This window comes from Epargyreus clarus, unplaced genomic scaffold (genome assembly GCF_041222505.1).
Source record: "Epargyreus clarus isolate Ecla_fem2 unplaced genomic scaffold, WU_Ecla_fem_2.2 ptg000003l, whole genome shotgun sequence".
NCBI classification, from domain to species: Eukaryota; Metazoa; Arthropoda; class Insecta; order Lepidoptera; family Hesperiidae; genus Epargyreus; species Epargyreus clarus.
In genome coordinates this window covers 2,602,807-2,621,158 of record NW_027332211.1, presented here as the reverse complement: position 1 = coordinate 2,621,158, position 18,352 = coordinate 2,602,807, and the positions used below count along the sequence as shown (strand labels likewise).

Below are 18,352 nucleotides of genomic sequence, written 5' to 3'. Positions count from 1 at the left end.
TTTGGCACACTAAGTTCTTTTAAAAGAAAGGTTCACTTGTAACATGGTGATAACACTGGTCTGCAAAAAAAAATTTTTTTGCCCTCCTTCTTATTATTGTGATGGTTTATTATATATTTGATACTGCTAAAAAGGAATATAGTTTTTAAAATTATGTATCACGTACAGTTTTTTTGTAATGGAATTTATAAAGAAAACTCCTTTTTTATTTGTAATTGAAATCGTAACTTTAATAATTGTGAGAATATTACATATAATTGGTATCAAATATTTAAAACCAATCTATCTTATTCTAATACGCAGTATAATGTAGTATTTTACTTCGTAGTTTTCATATTTTCCATCAGTGTTTCACGGCGAATTAACCAGCAAAAGTCAGTAAGCATTGCTTCTGACCATTTCCCATTATAACGTCTCTCTATGTATAATATGTCTTTTAAGCAATATTTTTTTTATTCCTATTTTTTCTCGTAAAGCCCTTTATCTCCGTCATACAAAAATAACAATCATCATTATCTTGATTCTGGGGTTCACTCCAAACCACAGGTGTTTTAAGTGGCATGGACTTCCTTCACACGAACCTCGTAGCGTTCTTGAACAAGTGTTGCAGCATATATTCGGAAGCCAATTTTTTTTCCTTTCGTCAACTAGAAACCCAAAATAACCTTTGTACGCAGTTTTGATTAGGCCTGATATTTTATTTTGTTGTGATTTTACAACAAATTCACCACTTACGTCGCAAAATACGTTTGGTGAATTTTTGCAAGTTCTTGGCATTTTGTACCTACAACAAAATTAAATTAATTTCAAAATGTGAATATATATAAGCTCTATGTTTTAGAATACTTATTAATTTTCACTACACATATCAATATAATTTGTTACTTACCAAAATACGTTGAATAAAACGAAAACAATCACTTATTTTTTTTTTAACCAACTGAGCGCCACGGAGTTGCTGTCCAAACTGCGCAAGCGCGTGTAATTGTTCAAAAACAATACGAGACAATATCATTCTATCTCTCTCTAACACAGTAAACCAGTTTTGCGTGGACAAATGCGATATAAGCTGATTGAAGCAGAGTTATAAGCAGTGTTAGTACAAAAAATATGAGAGAAAAACAGGAATTATAAGAAGTAATAAAAAATCCTTTAAAAAAAAAACTATACGTGCCAGCAAAAAATGGAAATCAGATTTGGATTCAGCACATTTAACTCTTCATAGAAATCTATTTTTTATCTAAAGGAGGATTTTGTTGCAGACCAGTGTAATTAGGGCACTTTTCAAGACACGCATGTTTACGCCTGCACGCACTTCGCACGCGTACGCCCACCACTTGCATTTTATCGTTTATACGCACACAGGTCACAAGATACCAAGGGGGTTTTTCCTGTCGCGCGTATTTTGGCCCGCACGCGCATATCACACGGTGCGAGCGTAAATGCGCGCGACGTGAAAAGTGCCCTGAAGCGAGTTAATTTACGTGTGCGGGAGGCACGCGCGACAGGAAAGGCTCCCTTAAAAATTATAACTAATATTTTCTGGTCCAGTTAATTACGTTTTAATTAATTAAGATGAGGCAAAGAAATTGTTGTAATTATAAATTGCCTATAATATGTATCGTGGTAACATAGATTAAAAATTCAAAAATAATGTTTAAGCACTTGAATACCTTTTTGCCTAATATCAAAACCTTTCTTAACAACAGTCACGTTTCTGACAGTGCCACGACCTCCGAACTGAATGTCAGGCGATATAAAGGTGGGATTTAGGAAGGAAAATTATACGAGCCGGGGTGATAAATCAAGTCGAGATGTTCTATTCAATATTTGTGACAACTTTTAGCAGTTGTGTACTTTTATCGAAGTGGTTTTTCTTGGGTAGATTTGATATAAGACATTTGAGAGATCCTATGGAGTTCTGTGTATATTTACACGCGCTATGTGCGAAGTTTCTGTATCTGTGTGTGTGTGTGTGCGCGTGTGTTTGTGTCTCTCTCAGGTAGTATAACGAAAAATGTTATAAACGAATAATCAATGTCTTCGTCAGCTTGTACGGGTTAAACACTTTTTATTTCATTTCTGTGCGTGTGTCTATAAATACAGACATATCTTTTTTCTCCCTCCCTACCTCTCCCTTGATCACTCTTTCTCTATCTCTCTGTGCGCATGCATGCATGTGTTGTGTGGAGTTGAATGTATGCGTATGTGTTTGTGTGTGCCTATGCGCGCGCGTGTGTGTGTCATTCAAAGTGAATCACATCATTTCACGACCGAGAATAGATTTCACAAGTTCGCGATGCCCTCACGTGTGACTCACGACTAGTGATGTAATGTCACTTCGATCTCATTCTAACACAGTTTCTTATGATACAACCGTGACTCGCGAGTAATTTCTAGTATGTAATAGTATTAATATGGTCCTTGAGTTCAGACTTAATATGGTAGTTGTAAAGCATGACACGCTTAAGATAAGCAAAGAACACCTGACTACTTTAAAATCTATTCCTGGGCGGTTGAATCGATAGACAGGTTTTACACTAGGTATCGCGTGAGACATGCGTTTTGGTGGAGTAATGTGGATGCTGTATACATATTAGGCGACTAACTTAGTCTTAAGGAGTAAAACTCATTAATCAGATCAGTTTTAGATGGAATCTCTCACCACTACTGATTCTGCCATTACTTCTTACCGTTCACCTTTAGGTTGAATACATAGTCCCTTGCTACTCCAATCTTAACAAAAATAACTTAACTACCTCCAACATAACATACCATTTCGATTTTATGAAGACAAGCCAAAAAAGTCACTCGAACCTATCGAAAATCTATTTACGTCAATAGCTATTGAAGGGCCTCCCGAACAATTAAGGGCCACTGAAAGCTTATGGAGTGGGCCAATTGAAGGGGGAGTGGAAAAACGCGAGCGTGGCATTTCTATTGTAAACCGAGGGACCTTTCGAAGGGCACTTCAACATGTCTCCTGCATGGTTAGAGCGGTGATAGCGCAGTGGCACTTAGTTCGAAGCTATGATTATACAAAGGTATTTCGTAAACTCATTATTGGCTCACTGCTTGGAAACGGGTCTTCTTTTCAGAGTGAAAAGGGTTCAAGTCAGTCTTACGCGCTGGCCAACTATGTGGATTTCTAGAATTTTTACAACTTTTAGATAACTTTTGTTAGTAATCCCATGCATTAGATTAGATGAGTTTTAATTTCAGGCGCGATGTTTTCTTCCGTCGCTAAAGCGAATGATAATTAATTTTGAAAACATACTTCACGTACAAAAATCAGAGGACTAGAAAGAGGATACGAACTTCCGACTCCTAAATAGAGGTCGAATTAAAACAGTAGGCTATGACAGACTTCCAATAAAGCCTACGAACTACAACCGTTAAAGTTCTGAACTGTTCATTTTCTCATCCAAGTGTTTTATAGACTTAAAATATTTGCGCTGCACTGCGGTTCTCAAAGTTAAAAATCAAAGTGTCTGGAATCTGAAGCATTGAAGTATTTTATGGGGCTGATTTACGGATTTTTTATTGAAAATGTACCTATAAACTTATATAATTTTATCGTATATATAAAAAAATATCTGTATTCAAAGAAAGTTTGGAAAATCCAAAAGTGCACGACTCCTAATGCTCATTTAATTATGAAATATAAAAAAAAAAAAAAAAACTTAAGTCGTTCAAAATTAATTGCCGAAAAAACAGCTGTAGTAGGAAGAAGGTACTGCACAAGCGCCCCTGGTGGAATAAATGTACATAATATCTATAGATATACAGTCTTGTAGTTTTCGTTTTTTATTAATTGCAATTAAACGACACTGAATTAATTAATCATTCGCATTCTGTGACCTACAATCGTCGATTAGAATTTTTTAAATTTTTTTTTAACTCAAATGATGGATTTTTTTAAAAGTTACAGTGTTTTCAGGTTTCACACATGACGGACAGGAAATTTTTTTGACCTATTTTGGTGTTTTTTTCCAATTCTATTACAGTAAATCAATTTTTAAAAAGTATGGAATTAATCTCCATTAAATTATCTCGACAATAGTATGCAAAATATCTTGATTCCGTGAACTATCAAGGCTATAATAATAAAAATAGCCGCCAAAATGAAGCGAAAAAATTTTTTCGATCGTAAAGCACTCTCTGATGCTTCACATCATGAGTCGTGCAATACATAGGTAGTTATCATCAAACGTATTGTTCCACCGTTGGGCAGGAATTTCCATAGTCCACCACGCTGTGGCGGATTGGTAGTCTTCACACTATTTTTAGGGTTTCGTACTCACTAGCTAAATACGGAACGCAATAACTAAGCGTCCACTGTCTGTCCGACTTTCCCAGGGCTCTATCATTTGAACCTCGTAGGTACTTGGCTAATTCTTCTTATGTATACAATTCTCGAGTCACAATTTTAGTTACCGTACTCCTCCGAAACGGCTTTACCGATTTTCACCAAATTTTATATGCATATTCAGTAGGTCTGAGAATCGGCTACTATCTATTTTTCATACCCCTAAGCGATAAGGGTTGTTCACCCTTTTTTAATTTTTTAACAATTTTATTGTTTTTCTATAATGTGGCAAAATACATACAACCCTAAATTTTTACCCTTTTATCACCAACCCCTATTTTTTAATAGCCATTTCAGTAATTTCACCATTTTTCATACCGCTCAATGTTAGATTTTTAAATATTTTTACATGGCAGCACAACGTTTGCCGGGTCAGCTAGTTATTTTACAGAACTTCCAACCATATAGCTTTACATACATACCCGTCTACTATACCATATACTACATAGATCATCGGGTGCATTTCTTACTAAGTTACTCTCAAAAGTTCATACACCTTTTAAAACATCTTTCCATGAATAACTTGAACCCAGTACAAAGTTGAGAAGTCGTCACAGCGCTAACGATCCTAATGGACTCCGGGGACATTCTGGAGGTGATAACGAGGGTGCCGAGAGAATTCTCGTTTCGTTGGTTACTCCGTAAATAGATAAAAGCGTTATGTCCATATTTGTGTTTCTTACGAAATTTGTAGAAAAGTTATTTTTTGGGCCTTTTGATCTGGTTTTTGTATGGTACAAATGAGGTGGTATATCTTTAGTACCTAATAAGCATTCTGGATGATTTTGACTTTTTAGAGGTTTGTTTGTACCATAAATAAATGAAATCACGATTTTTTTACGGTCACGGTCACGAAATATTATGTATACAGATTCTGTGTATAAATGCCTGTTATATATGTCCCTCGTATGGACACTAAGACAAACAGAAATTTTCGAAATTTACGCATTTTGCTATTCGACCGCAGAACCCTACAATCAACATTTATTTCACTCAAGCGTAGAAACCAGAAAATATTTTGTAACAACAAATACTACAATTCCATTACAACTACATTTGATTAAATCGCCGTCTTCGTACTAACTTAAAACACATCTTCCTTTGCCATGCTAATTTAATACTGTAATTCCTTTAATTAGAACTCGATACCAAAACTAGAACAAAGCGATACGTTTCAGTGCAAATAACTAATTAAAGTTTAAAATCAGCGATGTATAGAAAGTTGTAATGGCGTCCGCTGGTTTTAAATTAGAAAGTGTTTTTAAACTAATTTAGATCTGAATCTGTTGTATGCCTCATGGTTAGATAATTAGAATATTAAATTACCATAACGTTAATGTGGTGGCGATGTTGGTTTTCTGTCAATTATAATACCAGCGAAATCGGCAGTGGCTTGTATGTAAATAGTACCTACACAAGCTAGGCAGAATATTAAGTAAGTAGGAGTTAAGAAATAGTTCTTTATATTTCTAAATATATATAACTCAAAGGTGACTGACTGACATAGTGATCTATCAACGCACAGCCCAAACCACTGGACAGATCGGGCTGAAATTTGGCATGCAGGTAGATGTTATGACGTAGGCATCCGCTTAGAAAGGATTTTGATCAATTCTACCCCTAAGGGGATAAAATAGGGGATGAAAATATTACTCCATAACGCGAGCTTAGCCGCAGGCAAAAGCTCGTATTTAATATTTCTTTATATACTTTTTTCTTTACATAGACTGAATGAGCCTAAATCTAAATTCATCAGGCTCTTTATTCAATATGTTTTTCTATTCAATTTAACGCTTTTAATTGGTAAGGTTTCGTTGTAGTTTATTTTACCATAGCCGTGTTAAATTTTTGTTATTAAAATTGACTGATTATAATAAATTAAGAGGCGGACAACGTGTGACCATAGAACTGAATTAATGAGACATTATAAGTTATAAAATAACAATTAAAAGTTTAATTGCGTAATAAACATAGCATTAATAATTTATGTTATGTAGGTATATACTGTAATATGAAAAACGAATAATCCAAACTTCAATCATTATTAACATTCTTAAGTAGCAAGAGAAAATGGGTTTTAGATTAGCAGATACTTACCAATGACAATAAGCAGCATCGTCACCCAAAACCAGTGCATCCACCAGTGCAGCGTCATGACGGCAGCTTGGCGGGGCCCTCCGGAGGAACGACTCTGGAAAGACAGGCAAACGAATCAATAAATATACATACATAAGTAAATAGGCAATAGCCTAGTGATTAAAACTCGGCCTCTCAAACTGGGTTCACGGCCCTGGAAACACATATCTTATTTTTCAAAGTATTAAAAATCAATTATCACTTCCTATGGAAATGGTAAAGGAAAACATCGTGACGAAATCGGTGCGAGGTGAGCTACCGCCTAAACCTTTCTCTGAGAGGAGACAACCCAGCAGTACAATAGTTATGGGTTGACGACGGTATTCTAGCTGCTGTGAAATTTTGTATGTGATATAAAAACATGCAATTTGCTTTGAAAATGACTAGCTTCATTTACATTTTCGAAGCGTGCGTGATTTAGTTTTCAAATGTATTCCCCTTATGAATGGATTGTTAAGGGCCCCTTGAACTTAAACAAACATAATAAAAGCACCTAGACTAAGAACACAACTTAATTTTCTTTCTGACTGGGAATGGCATCTGAAACCCTGTGCACCGAACACTGATATGATCCTGCCACGTGGATTCTAATTATACTAAGTGCCACGCGCATTAGCTTGTGTATATTTGCTAAAGTAATTATTGCTATTATCATAACACAAGTGGTTATCATATCAATTAGATCTATGTACAACGGGTAACAAGGCTGGCCTTGAATAGATTAGACGCTTTGATCAAGTGCGAATAATAGCTGCTTTATGAAAATTGGTCTAACAAGTATGTTATTACGATATTGTTGCCAGATCTATTATCATTATCATTACTAACTTAGGGGAGGCGTTAATCATAATTGAAGCGGAATAGTAAACTAGTACTTTTATGTCACAAATAACAATACATTAAAATATAATGATAAGAAAAACTTTTTGATTTGTGTCGTAAAAATTGTCTGACTAACGTTACAATTAATAATTCGTCGTAGACCCATACAAAATATATTTTATTTAATAAAACCATCACAAGCACATAAATAGCAACTTTTCTATGTTAGGTTGAAGCAGCAAACTATGATAGTTTGCTTTACACATACATACATTGCTAACATAGTTCTTAAGGTGCCTACTAACATATTCATATGGATTTTAATTGTCTGAAATAAAATAAATTATTATTATTATTATTATTATTTACACCTAGTGATAAATGGTCGCTGCCGCCCATTGAAAATTTTAACCAATTGTAAATAATACAGGTGTTCTACCTGAAACCGATAGATGCGTTGCCACCTCATATGTAAACCGGTGGACTTCAACACCCTTCCACCGAAAAGCAAAACTGCTTCACGATAGAAATAGGTGTGGCAGTAGAGCCTCCGGAGTCGAACCACAAACAGTTCTACCATAATTAAATACTCAAACATTTAGTTTCCATTGCAACAACTTCCATTCATCCCATTCCTCAGCACTCATTACTCTCATTCACTCTGCATAAATACTTCAACTTTATTACCGTCCATATTATTCCAACAACCGAATGACAATGATAATAATCGCAATTGAAACGAAAATAAAACAATACAAAAACGGAAACGGGAGGCAGAAAACAAAAGCCACAGATAATTGAGCGGCAGAACCACTTCATTACGCAACCCACTGGTGCTGTGAATGAATAACTAGCGTTTTAATTTATACACCAGATGTCGCTTTGTATATAATTGGAATTCTTAAAATATTTTTCTAGCTATAGAAAAATAGCCAGATTTTTTTTTAATATAGGAATAACGGTCAGCATACAGTCCACCTAACTGCCGCCAATGGACATGTGTAATACCCCAGATAGGATTAGATATGAGGTCGGCCATAGATGCGCCGCTACTCCTGAGGACTAAGCTGGAATGCCTTGGAAAAGTATATCTCCGTTACCACGCCTTTCAAACCAGAACAAAGCAGAGCTTAACACTGCTGTTACGAGGCAGGAATAGGTGTGGCGGTGGTGTCGCCGGAGTCGAACCACGAAGGCTTCTACCGCCTTTTACCACCATCTTGTCATAGTTCTGGGGGACAGCAGTGTTCAGCACTGGAACGTATATGAGGTTCGACGTAACAATTCAGTTGAACTTATTCATCAACAAGCCATATTTTCACTCATCTCTTTTCCAACGCAAATAAAACAAACGAATAACAGAAGAACGTTAAAACAAATAATTATTTAATTAGCGTACAGAAGCGTCGAGTTCGCGTTTAAAATAACAATGAATTCCGAGCGCTAATTGATCCCAACGAAGCATATTTATACTGAAATTAAAAACACAGTCTGCACTTAAATTAATCACGTTTTCTGATCACAGAATATATAAATTAACGATTCGTTTATTGATAATAATGAGCTACAAAATTTATATTACTTGGTCGTAACGTATAATATTCAGGTTTCATAGAATACCAGTGTTCCGAGTGACCATGGTGGTCAATGGCTTAATAATTAAAGTACTTCATGAGGATATTCTAAAATAAGTTCACTTGTTTACACAACGAGAAATACGTCGTAAATGCAGTCCTTAAAAAACAGTTTTGACATATCATATGTTAAAATGCACCCAGCCGGCCAAGGCCACAAGCTGTGATCAACAATACGATATACATACAAGTACATACTCGTATAATACGTCCAAAAAATACAATTTTCCTTGTTCCTACATAGTCAGGCAATAAGTGTTTAAAAAAATCACGTATAAAGTTCAAGTTTATAAAAATCTAAAGTACATTCGAATAGATCCTCCAATATTTGTTTTAAAAACTACTGCATACGCTCGTTAATAGTTTCATCCAACAGCTCTTGTTACGTCAGCGAGATAAGGGCTCTACACCAGGCAAATTCTAGGTACTTAACCACGTTTTGCTATAGTAACTTTTAATTACCTTTAAACTCCGGGTAAAATGTCATCTCCTAATTATAATTCCTTCACATATTGTTTTAAGAATACAGCTCGTTATAGTGTAGACTTAAGTTGTATCACCATCGTACCTTCTGCTTTAAAATCTTTAGTTAAGTGTTTGTTTGTTGTCATATGAAGGGAAGGTACGAACACACGAACACACGAGTGATGTGAAAGGGACACTTATACGAGGGAATTTAATTTGACAACACATCTGTTGCCAAACTTTGATAATACTTTAATTAGTTGATTACATAATAACATAGGCCTATGAACGGCAATAACGATTGTCAGGTATACTTGTTTGCAACTAATTTGAAATTCCATAAAAATCAGTTCCATAAAAAAGATGATTTCAATCAATAAAACCAAACGTGTAAATAATAAGAAATTTCCTTCTTATGTTTATGGCATAAAGCCAGGATTTTATTTGGTGTGGATGTCTCTTTACCAGACTACCAAGGAAGGGTTATGTTTTTGACATGTATATTTTATATTTGTTATTTTTATTACTATATCTAAACTCGCACACATTTTTGAGGTTATACGACGCAAATTCTGTGTCTGAGGTTATACGACGCAAATTCTGTGAAGAGCTTCTCTTGTCGTCACATTTGACGACAAGAGAAGCTCTTCAGCGAGTGAGAGTGAGGGTACGTCAGTAGTTTTCGCAAGAGATGCTCTTCAGCGGGTGTATATAATCCGTCGTCAGTACTTTTCGTTGACTCGTCTAATGGCCCATTTCGTTAAGTTCTGAACTTGAGCTGTCTCGTTAAAGTCACACTTTCGCTTTGTAGTCTCAAATTGATAGTAAGGTGACCTTACAAAACAGGGCATTGGCATAAATTGCGAAATAAAGAAATTCGTTTATTAAATCAGGTAATTAGATATTCATAAAGTCACTGGAATAATTAATAAGAGTCGAAAATATAATTTATTTATTTAAGTGGTTGTTGCTTATTATGAGGTATTTTTAAACTATGTCCTAGAATAATTTAAAGAAATCTAGAATTAAATTGTGATTCTTTAGATATTCTAATAAAACATTTGAGAGCAAATTACAATTTTAAAATATTATCCATTTGCAAACTTAAAATAATGTTAGAAACTCGGCTCCTTAATCCGAGATCAAAACACCATACCTTTGATTTCTAAAAGTTTTTAGAAATAAATTATGATCGCTTGCTTTGACGATGAAGTAAAACATCGTGAGGAAACCTTTTTTTTTTTTTCTTTTTTTTTCTCGAGGGGGAAACCTTCAAAAGGTACCCGACGACGTGGGAGCGACGCCGGGTTATGTGGGATTTTTACCGCACTAAAACCCCCCCGGTGGCCGTCCTCAACGCTTGTTGGAGAACTCCGGGATCTCCAACGGAACACAACCGAAGCCCTCCAAGCGCGATGCCCAACGGGCTCTACCCTGGGGAGCAGTCTTCGCTCCTCCCACACCATGTATGTTTACGACGGTATGCGACCACACATACCGCCGTCCTGCCCGGGGTCGCTTGCTGGACGGTTCGAGCTCCCACTCTTGCCGTCCGCAACCCCGGAAGCCCCCTTTTAGTCGCCTCCTACGACAGGCAGGGGATACCGTAGCCCTATTCTAGTCCCGGAACTACAGGGACAATCGTGAGGAAACCTACATGCTAGAGTTCTTTAAAACAAAGTTCTCAAAGATGTGTAAAGTTTACCAACACTCACTTGGTAAGCACGGTGGACTATGGCCTACATCCCTATCACTCCTAGAGGACACCCCTGTCCAATAGAGGTATAGTAACTGATTGGCGACGATGCTTTAATACCCTTTTTTTTTTTTGACGAGGGGGAAACCTTCAAAAGGTACCCGACGCCATGGGAGTGACGCCTTTTTATGTAGGATTTTTACCGCACTAAAACCCCCCCGGTGGCCGTCCTCAGCGTTTCGTGGAGAACTCCGGGATCTCCAGCGGAACACAACCGGAGTCCTCCTAACGCGATGCCCTTCTATCGGGCTCTGCCCTGGGGGAGCAATTTACGCTCCTCTCACATCCCCTGGTGATTACAGCGATATGCGACCACACAAAACCGCTGTCCTTCCCGGGGTCGCTTGCTGGACGGTTTGAGCTCCCACGGGCGGCAAGGCCCGCAACCCCGGAAGCCCCTTTTAGTCGCCTCTTACGACAGGTAGGGGATACCGTAGCCCTATTCTGGTCCCGGTACTACAGGGACTTAATACCCTAACATACACAATAATAGAATACAGTAGTGTAATGTACTTAAAGCTGAAGGAAAACGACGAAAACATAACAAATAACCTTCAATGTTATCCTCGACTATAACTTAACCATAGTAAAAGTTTCAATACGAGATTAATAGACTATAATTGATGGTTAATTGCGGAAAATCACATAAATAGCCGACGCTTCGGGTCACTTCCTTCACTGTAATATTCCGCTTGCTACGCCTCTAATTGACCACTTCATTGAACAACAATGATTATTAGTCGAACATTTGTATGTCTTAAATATTTTTTTTTTTTTTTTTTTTAAATATTATTCTTTAAAAGACGTGCAACATGTCATATTTAAAAACTGTAGTACATTATCTGTTGAATTTAAGTAAATATTCATAAATATATCGCTAGTATCAAGTTAATACAAATATTTAAATTTGAAGGTGGTAGAATCCATAGTGGTTCGACTCCGGAAGCTCTACACCTATCGCTGCTGTGCTGGGCTTTGACGGGTGTGTTAAGAGAAACATATATCCGTTACGTTCCAACTTAGTCATCAGGAGTAGTAACCAGCTGTATCTAATCTCAGGTAGGAATCTAATCTTTTTTGAGATTTAATACAGATTTCACCAATTACCTACCATCAAGTTGACTGCATGCTCGTTTATACTTTAATATTATATAAAAGAAATAGTCATTACGATAAGGAGATTTCTTGCAATAAAGGCTTCCCCGCCCATAAAAGTCCCATCAAATTCATTTATGTGCATAGATTGCGGAAAACACTAGATGGCGCGCCGATTCAGCACATTTCCTATCTGATGAGTTCAAATTTACGCTCGTTGGGTGTATAATGGGCTGTGTCGGGCCGACACTGCTTGGCTTAGCACTGAGTACAACGCAGGCGACAGAGCCAAACTAATGTTTTACAACTAAACTGTCAACATAAAGCATGAAATTGGTCTGATTTATAAATGCCATCGTATGTACGTGCGTATTAGAAATTAATTATCACTTGATTAAACGGTGAAGGAAAACATCGTGAGGAAACCTGAATACCCGAGAAATCTTAAAAAAAAATTGAAAGGTATGTGGAGTCCACCAATACGCATTTGGCCAGCGCGGTGGATTATGGTGTGGCCAAATCCTTCTCATTCTGAGAGACCGGTGCCCATCAGTGGGACAGTAATGGGTTGATGATGGCATAAGCGCTATCGGTATATTAAACAATATGTATTTTAATTCCGTGGATTTGTTAATAACGGCTTTTATTAAACATCAATCTATTCTAGTGTAAGATTAATATTTATAGTAATTGAAGAAATTGTCTAATATTTATTTTAGGAAGGTAAAACATTGTAATTACTTGATTTATTAAGGGGCATACGTCTTATACGATGATAGCCAAATAAACGGACCGACGGCACTTAAGCTTAATAGATAATCCTAAAAAACTGTTTTAATAATGTTTGTACGGGCTTTTAATTCACTTTGGAGTTTCACTTTAGAGGTAGGTTTTAGAGAGCGGGGCTTAGTTGCACGGTGGTGAACGCTTTTAAAGTGTGGAAAATTCGGATAAAAATATTTTAAACGAGTTTTAAGTGCTCTCTCGTAGGATTTTTCCGACAAAACTCAGACAGAATTACTAGATTTAATCACGTACTTTGTTGAAACATTGGGATAAATAAAAAAAATACATAAAAATCTTAAGTGTGTTCACAAGAACCCATTCTTCATGTTATCTTACTTGGATGGAGGATGTATGGATGGACGTTAGTTACGTTTTCATACAAAAACTACAGATTGAATTTTGATAACATTTGGCAAATAGATAGTTTACGACCTGGATATACACATAGGATACTATTTACCATAAATGGGGCCCACGCGAGCGATGTCGTAGGCAAAATATAGTCTTTATATTTTCATGTACAATTGTACCTACCACCAATTTCCATATTATTTCTACCTAATAAAAAACAAATTTAATACCAGTCCTTTTTGCTTTTACGCGGTCTTTGTTATTTATTATTGTATTACGAAGTGTCTTTGATGTTTCCCCAAAATAAATTACTTATCCGATGAGGTGCGTAACGGCCGGCCTTTTTCAATCCGGCGGTTCAAAGAATTTCCCGTTTCTTATTCCTTGAATTATTGCTTTATTTCCTTCTATAAATTTATTGTCCGTGAGGTTTTGTTGGCTAGCGATACGCAAACCATTTATCGTGATTTATTCCAACAATGAAATATTGAACATGAAGTCAGTAAAGGTTGTTCAACAAATAATAGTTAGATTTAACTAGTTAGCTAGCATTATTAAGTCGATAATAGGCTTACAATAGACGGTATGCCACATAAATTTTGGCTTGCTGCAGGTCGTGGTGGTAGAGCACTCTAGAGAATAATCACTACGGACGCCTGAGGGACACCCCACAAGTGGGAATGCCGAGCAGCAGGGTATGAAAGGGATTGCTGGAAATGGAAAGTAGATTTATAGTGTAGGTTGTCTTATATGTCCATATGTCCAAAAAAAACATGTTTAACAGTGGGCATAAGCGGTGCTGTCATTGAAAGACGTACAGTGTACCAAATACATTATCTCTAATTTTCTGACGTGTTTTTCCAAGGCAATCAGTATGCAGTAAGATCATCAATAACTCATTATTATTAAGCATGGGTCTCTCCCTCTCTTAAAAGGGTTTTAGGGCCCGACTATAACTCAACCTTATGACCTACGTTTAGAACTATAATACTGTTGTCAGTCAAATATCTAGGATTGATAGTCCCAAAACCCTCTAGGGTTACTAAAAGGGACGGTTTTAAGATAGAGATCTGTATCACCTAGTGAAAATGGATGTGGTACGAGAGGGTTATAGATATAGATTATCTAAGGGAACATCAAGGATCCCTGCTCTCGTAGAGACAAATTTATTTACACGTCTATGAATATTTTGTCATGTGAGTAAAATTGTGAAATAAAAATATGTTTTCTTAAACAAGAAAGTGTTGCTTTGAAATTTGATTTGTAATAACAGCGAGTTTGATTCTTGTATGTACGAGTATTTTTATAATTTTAATTAGAATCATATCAAAAACAAAAGGTGTTAAAAAGTCACCGTAATACATATCTACTCTATAAAAAGTTCAGAAGATAGAGCCCTGTGACAGACGGACAAACAGCTGAGGCTTAGTAATAGGGTTCCGTTTATATCCTTTGGGTACGGAACCCTAAAAAAAAATTAAGAACAAACAGACCAACAGCCGGATGGCATAAGCACACTACGCAATACGGTTCTTTTCCAACACCAAAAACCTACGAAATTCGACATATTGTTTTCATACCAACACGGTTTCACTTTCAATCGGTTAACCAAAACGACCACTTAAATTCATTCAATCACGTTTCGTGTGTGCGTGATGGTCGACGGTACCATTACCACCGCTACAGATACATAGAATACATTAGTTAAAGCTTTTCCGTGCGATGAGAGGGAAAGTGCTGGTCCGATTTCCATATCGCTTTCACTGATGGCTTGATGAGTTTGTCGATGTAAATTGTATCAATTAGACGTCTGGCTTGAAACAGCGGTGTAGGTGCACCTGTGATCCAGTTTGAAGGGTGTTGTAATATACACGAGGCAATTTGTCTTAGTTTTGAGCAGTAGCAAGGGTCGGTAACAAATGTTCGTATTTTACGCACAATTACTATATTAAGAACTTTTCATACTCTTTGATAATCATGGTATCTAGGAAACATGTACGTTACTTGCGAGATTAAATCCGTCGTAATTGATCGAATCACTTTATATTTTTTGACATATTTTTAGTGATATCGAAAAGCCACGATCTGTTGATAAAGCTTTATCCGATTTTTACATTGCAACTGCAAACATTGCTCTAAGATTGTTTTATGAAAATTATTTAAATATAATCGCAGAATGTAAATTACAATTACGTTTTCAGTATAAGTCGTCAGTTAATAGCAAAATCGCGGAAGGCCAGAATTCAAGGCTATTTATACAGCGAGAGAGGGTATTGACCAGTAGCGCGATAGAAATAGCCAAATAGGTAATCACTGCATTTACAGTTAATAGTTTGTGTTTATCTTTGCATTTTTATAAAACTTCAAATTTTACTACAGTTTTTGCTCACAGTTCGTTCCTCTCGGAGTAAACGTACTTACTATGCATAGGATTATTTCTTCCAATCTTAAAGATATAGTAGGAAGCGATACAGTAAATTAGTAGTTAATCTTTGCGTGTTCATAAAATTTTAACTTTACATTAGTTCTTTGTCATAGATTTCAGCTACTTAATATGATGTGGTCGGCCAATTATAACAGCACCAAACGTATTAGATATTGAAGGAGGCGATTTATCAAATCCGTATCGATATCGCTGTGTTGATACTTTTTACGTTTTACATACAAATATTAAAAATACCAAAAACCCATTACTCAAACTTACTCATCCAAACACAACAGACGGGAACAAAAAGAAAAAAAAGAAAACACACTCTTTGCAGAAACACGTATTGTGAAATAAAGGTACCCTCCATCCTTCGGCACTCAGCTCTCATACGCTCCTTTGAAACTGTGTCAAAAGATACATCTTAAGCGCTGGTCTAAAGCGCAGCGAAGAGGGTTTGGACCAGTTTTGCGACCACGTCAAAGGGAACCGATCTTTGGTATCATAAAGGGTAGCTCTAAAGCAAAGTACGCACTTGTTTTACACAGATTAGCCGGTTGTGGAAAGAGCATTATGAACTTAAAGTATATACGATAAGTAATACTATGATCCCACTATTAATAAGAAATTGATTACACACTTAAAATCTGATAAAGGATTTGGGAGCCACGATGGAGACATTTATGGCATTTTCCCGTGGAGCCCCGTTTTGTGGCAAGTACTTCACGTAATGCAAACTTGCTGCAATCTCACTATAGCTCTATTTCTAGCAGATGCTATTTTTACAGCCCGCTCTATTATTCGTCAATAACTTATTAAATAACGTGTTTTCTATGTACCAATACTCTCGTTCGTCGTTCGCTCGTTAGAACACGAAAGCCTTTTACGATGATGTTTTAATGATCCATTGTTATGGGGACGAAGCCCTTGGGTACCTCTGAAGGGCATGTTCTGCCCGCATTTTCATGTTTTCGCACAACATTTTCCGCTTGTAAACATGCTTGAAAAGCATTGAAACCTTTCCTCGGTTTTGGTCTCAAATTTCCCTATTTCTCTTAAATATTTCCCCGCTTGTAAACACGCTGGGAAACGGTTCCCCGGTTTTGTATTGGACGAGACAATGCCTTTGTTTCGGCAGATTAATGAGGAAATAATTTCCCAAAGTACCGGTTTAAATTCAGAAGTTATTTACTTAACAGATATAAAGTAGGTATGAGAAGTTTTCAATTTATTCCTTTTCTATTTATGGGATATTACTCAATTTAAATATTATCTTGTCACTGCAGCATAATGATATGAAATCAGGACTGGACAGAAGATTCAGTTGAAAGTAGTTTTTCGATGTTTCACCGTGACCACGATCCATGCAACGATCGAAATATCGGCAATAAAGAAATTAAAACCACGTAAATACCCGTCTTCAGATATGTCTGACGAATGGCCTGGTCATTTTGTCGCCTAGTCTTTAAGACAGTTCGTTCCTCGTCCATGTAATTTTCATTCTAAATTCTAATATTTTGTCTAAGTCTGTGTATATAAATAGTTTTTTTATTTTTAACAACCGTGGCTCTACAACAACGGTGATGATGGCGCAATGGCATTTTATTTAAGCTAAATGACAATACGACTTCAAAATTTGCCTCAAGTAAAGTTAAAATTTAAATCACGTTTAATTGATTGTTCTCTTAGAAGATCCATTAGGTTTTTTCTGTAATAATACCGTATAATTGATGATAATTTTAATAATGCTTTGTGTGCCGTGTGAGCGTCCTTGACTGTGTTGCCTTTTGTTGACTTTTGTTTTCCTTATCGGTGGTAGTTACTTAATAGATTATGGTATAGCTTAAATTGGATATGGTTATTATGGAAACGAAGTCGCGTTAAGTAAACAAGCATCCATTCCTACTAGTACTGACGGTAAGTGCTAACCCTATATGGTTCGGAGGCACTACTGCCGCTCCTTTCTTAACACCCTGTATTAGCTTGGGTTGTATGTATATATGTACATATGTATGTAATGGAATCTTTAAGTATAATTTACACCAACTCCTACAACACTGATTAATTTGAAACTTTGCTCGGGTATCAAGGACCAATGACAATTCAATAATTTGGTAACAGTTTCCCATTATCCTTATTAAATTAATTAATTCCCCAATTTATTCTGTCTATTAAACACCTACAGGTCTTTGTCTTAGGTTTCACTCGTCGTGTAAGTTTGCAAAGGCACATCCTTTAATCGAAAACACAGCAGCGCTTGACAGTGCTTTTCTAAAGCAAATAAGGTGTAGCAGTTAAACCAACCTACACAAATCTCAAAGGGTTCTACTTTTAAATGCAGTATAAATACAGAGCACAGATTAAATATAACAGCCACAGAGCACGGAGGCTGAGTGCGTATTCGAGCGCGGAAATTGAATCAGAGGCTGTTCGAGCCCCATCGTGCAAATATGGCTTCGTAGCAAACGAGCTTTGAAAGCTCAGTAGACTAAGAAAACATAGACCCGACAGGT

General features: G+C 36.5%; 1 protein-coding gene and 1 long non-coding RNA gene across 3 annotated transcripts in view; both read right to left on the bottom strand.

Annotated features, from left to right (window-relative positions):
* Window positions 1-18,352, bottom strand: part of LOC140749972 (uncharacterized) — a 109,379-nt gene that overhangs the window by 22,693 nt on the left and 68,334 nt on the right. For both annotated transcript variants that reach the window (XM_073083254.1, XM_073083249.1), the window contains exon 3: window positions 6,467-6,560. In XM_073083254.1, the coding sequence (XP_072939355.1) occupies window positions 6,467-6,524 (58 nt within the window). In that variant the 5' untranslated portion in view covers window positions 6,525-6,560. The remainder of the gene's footprint in view (window positions 1-6,466; window positions 6,561-18,352) is intronic.
* Window positions 202-1,269, bottom strand: LOC140749987 (uncharacterized). The gene is made up of 2 exons (XR_012103146.1): window positions 890-1,269; window positions 202-784 (listed from the first exon to the last, which is right to left on the bottom strand). It is a non-coding gene; the product is annotated as an uncharacterized LOC140749987 (long non-coding RNA).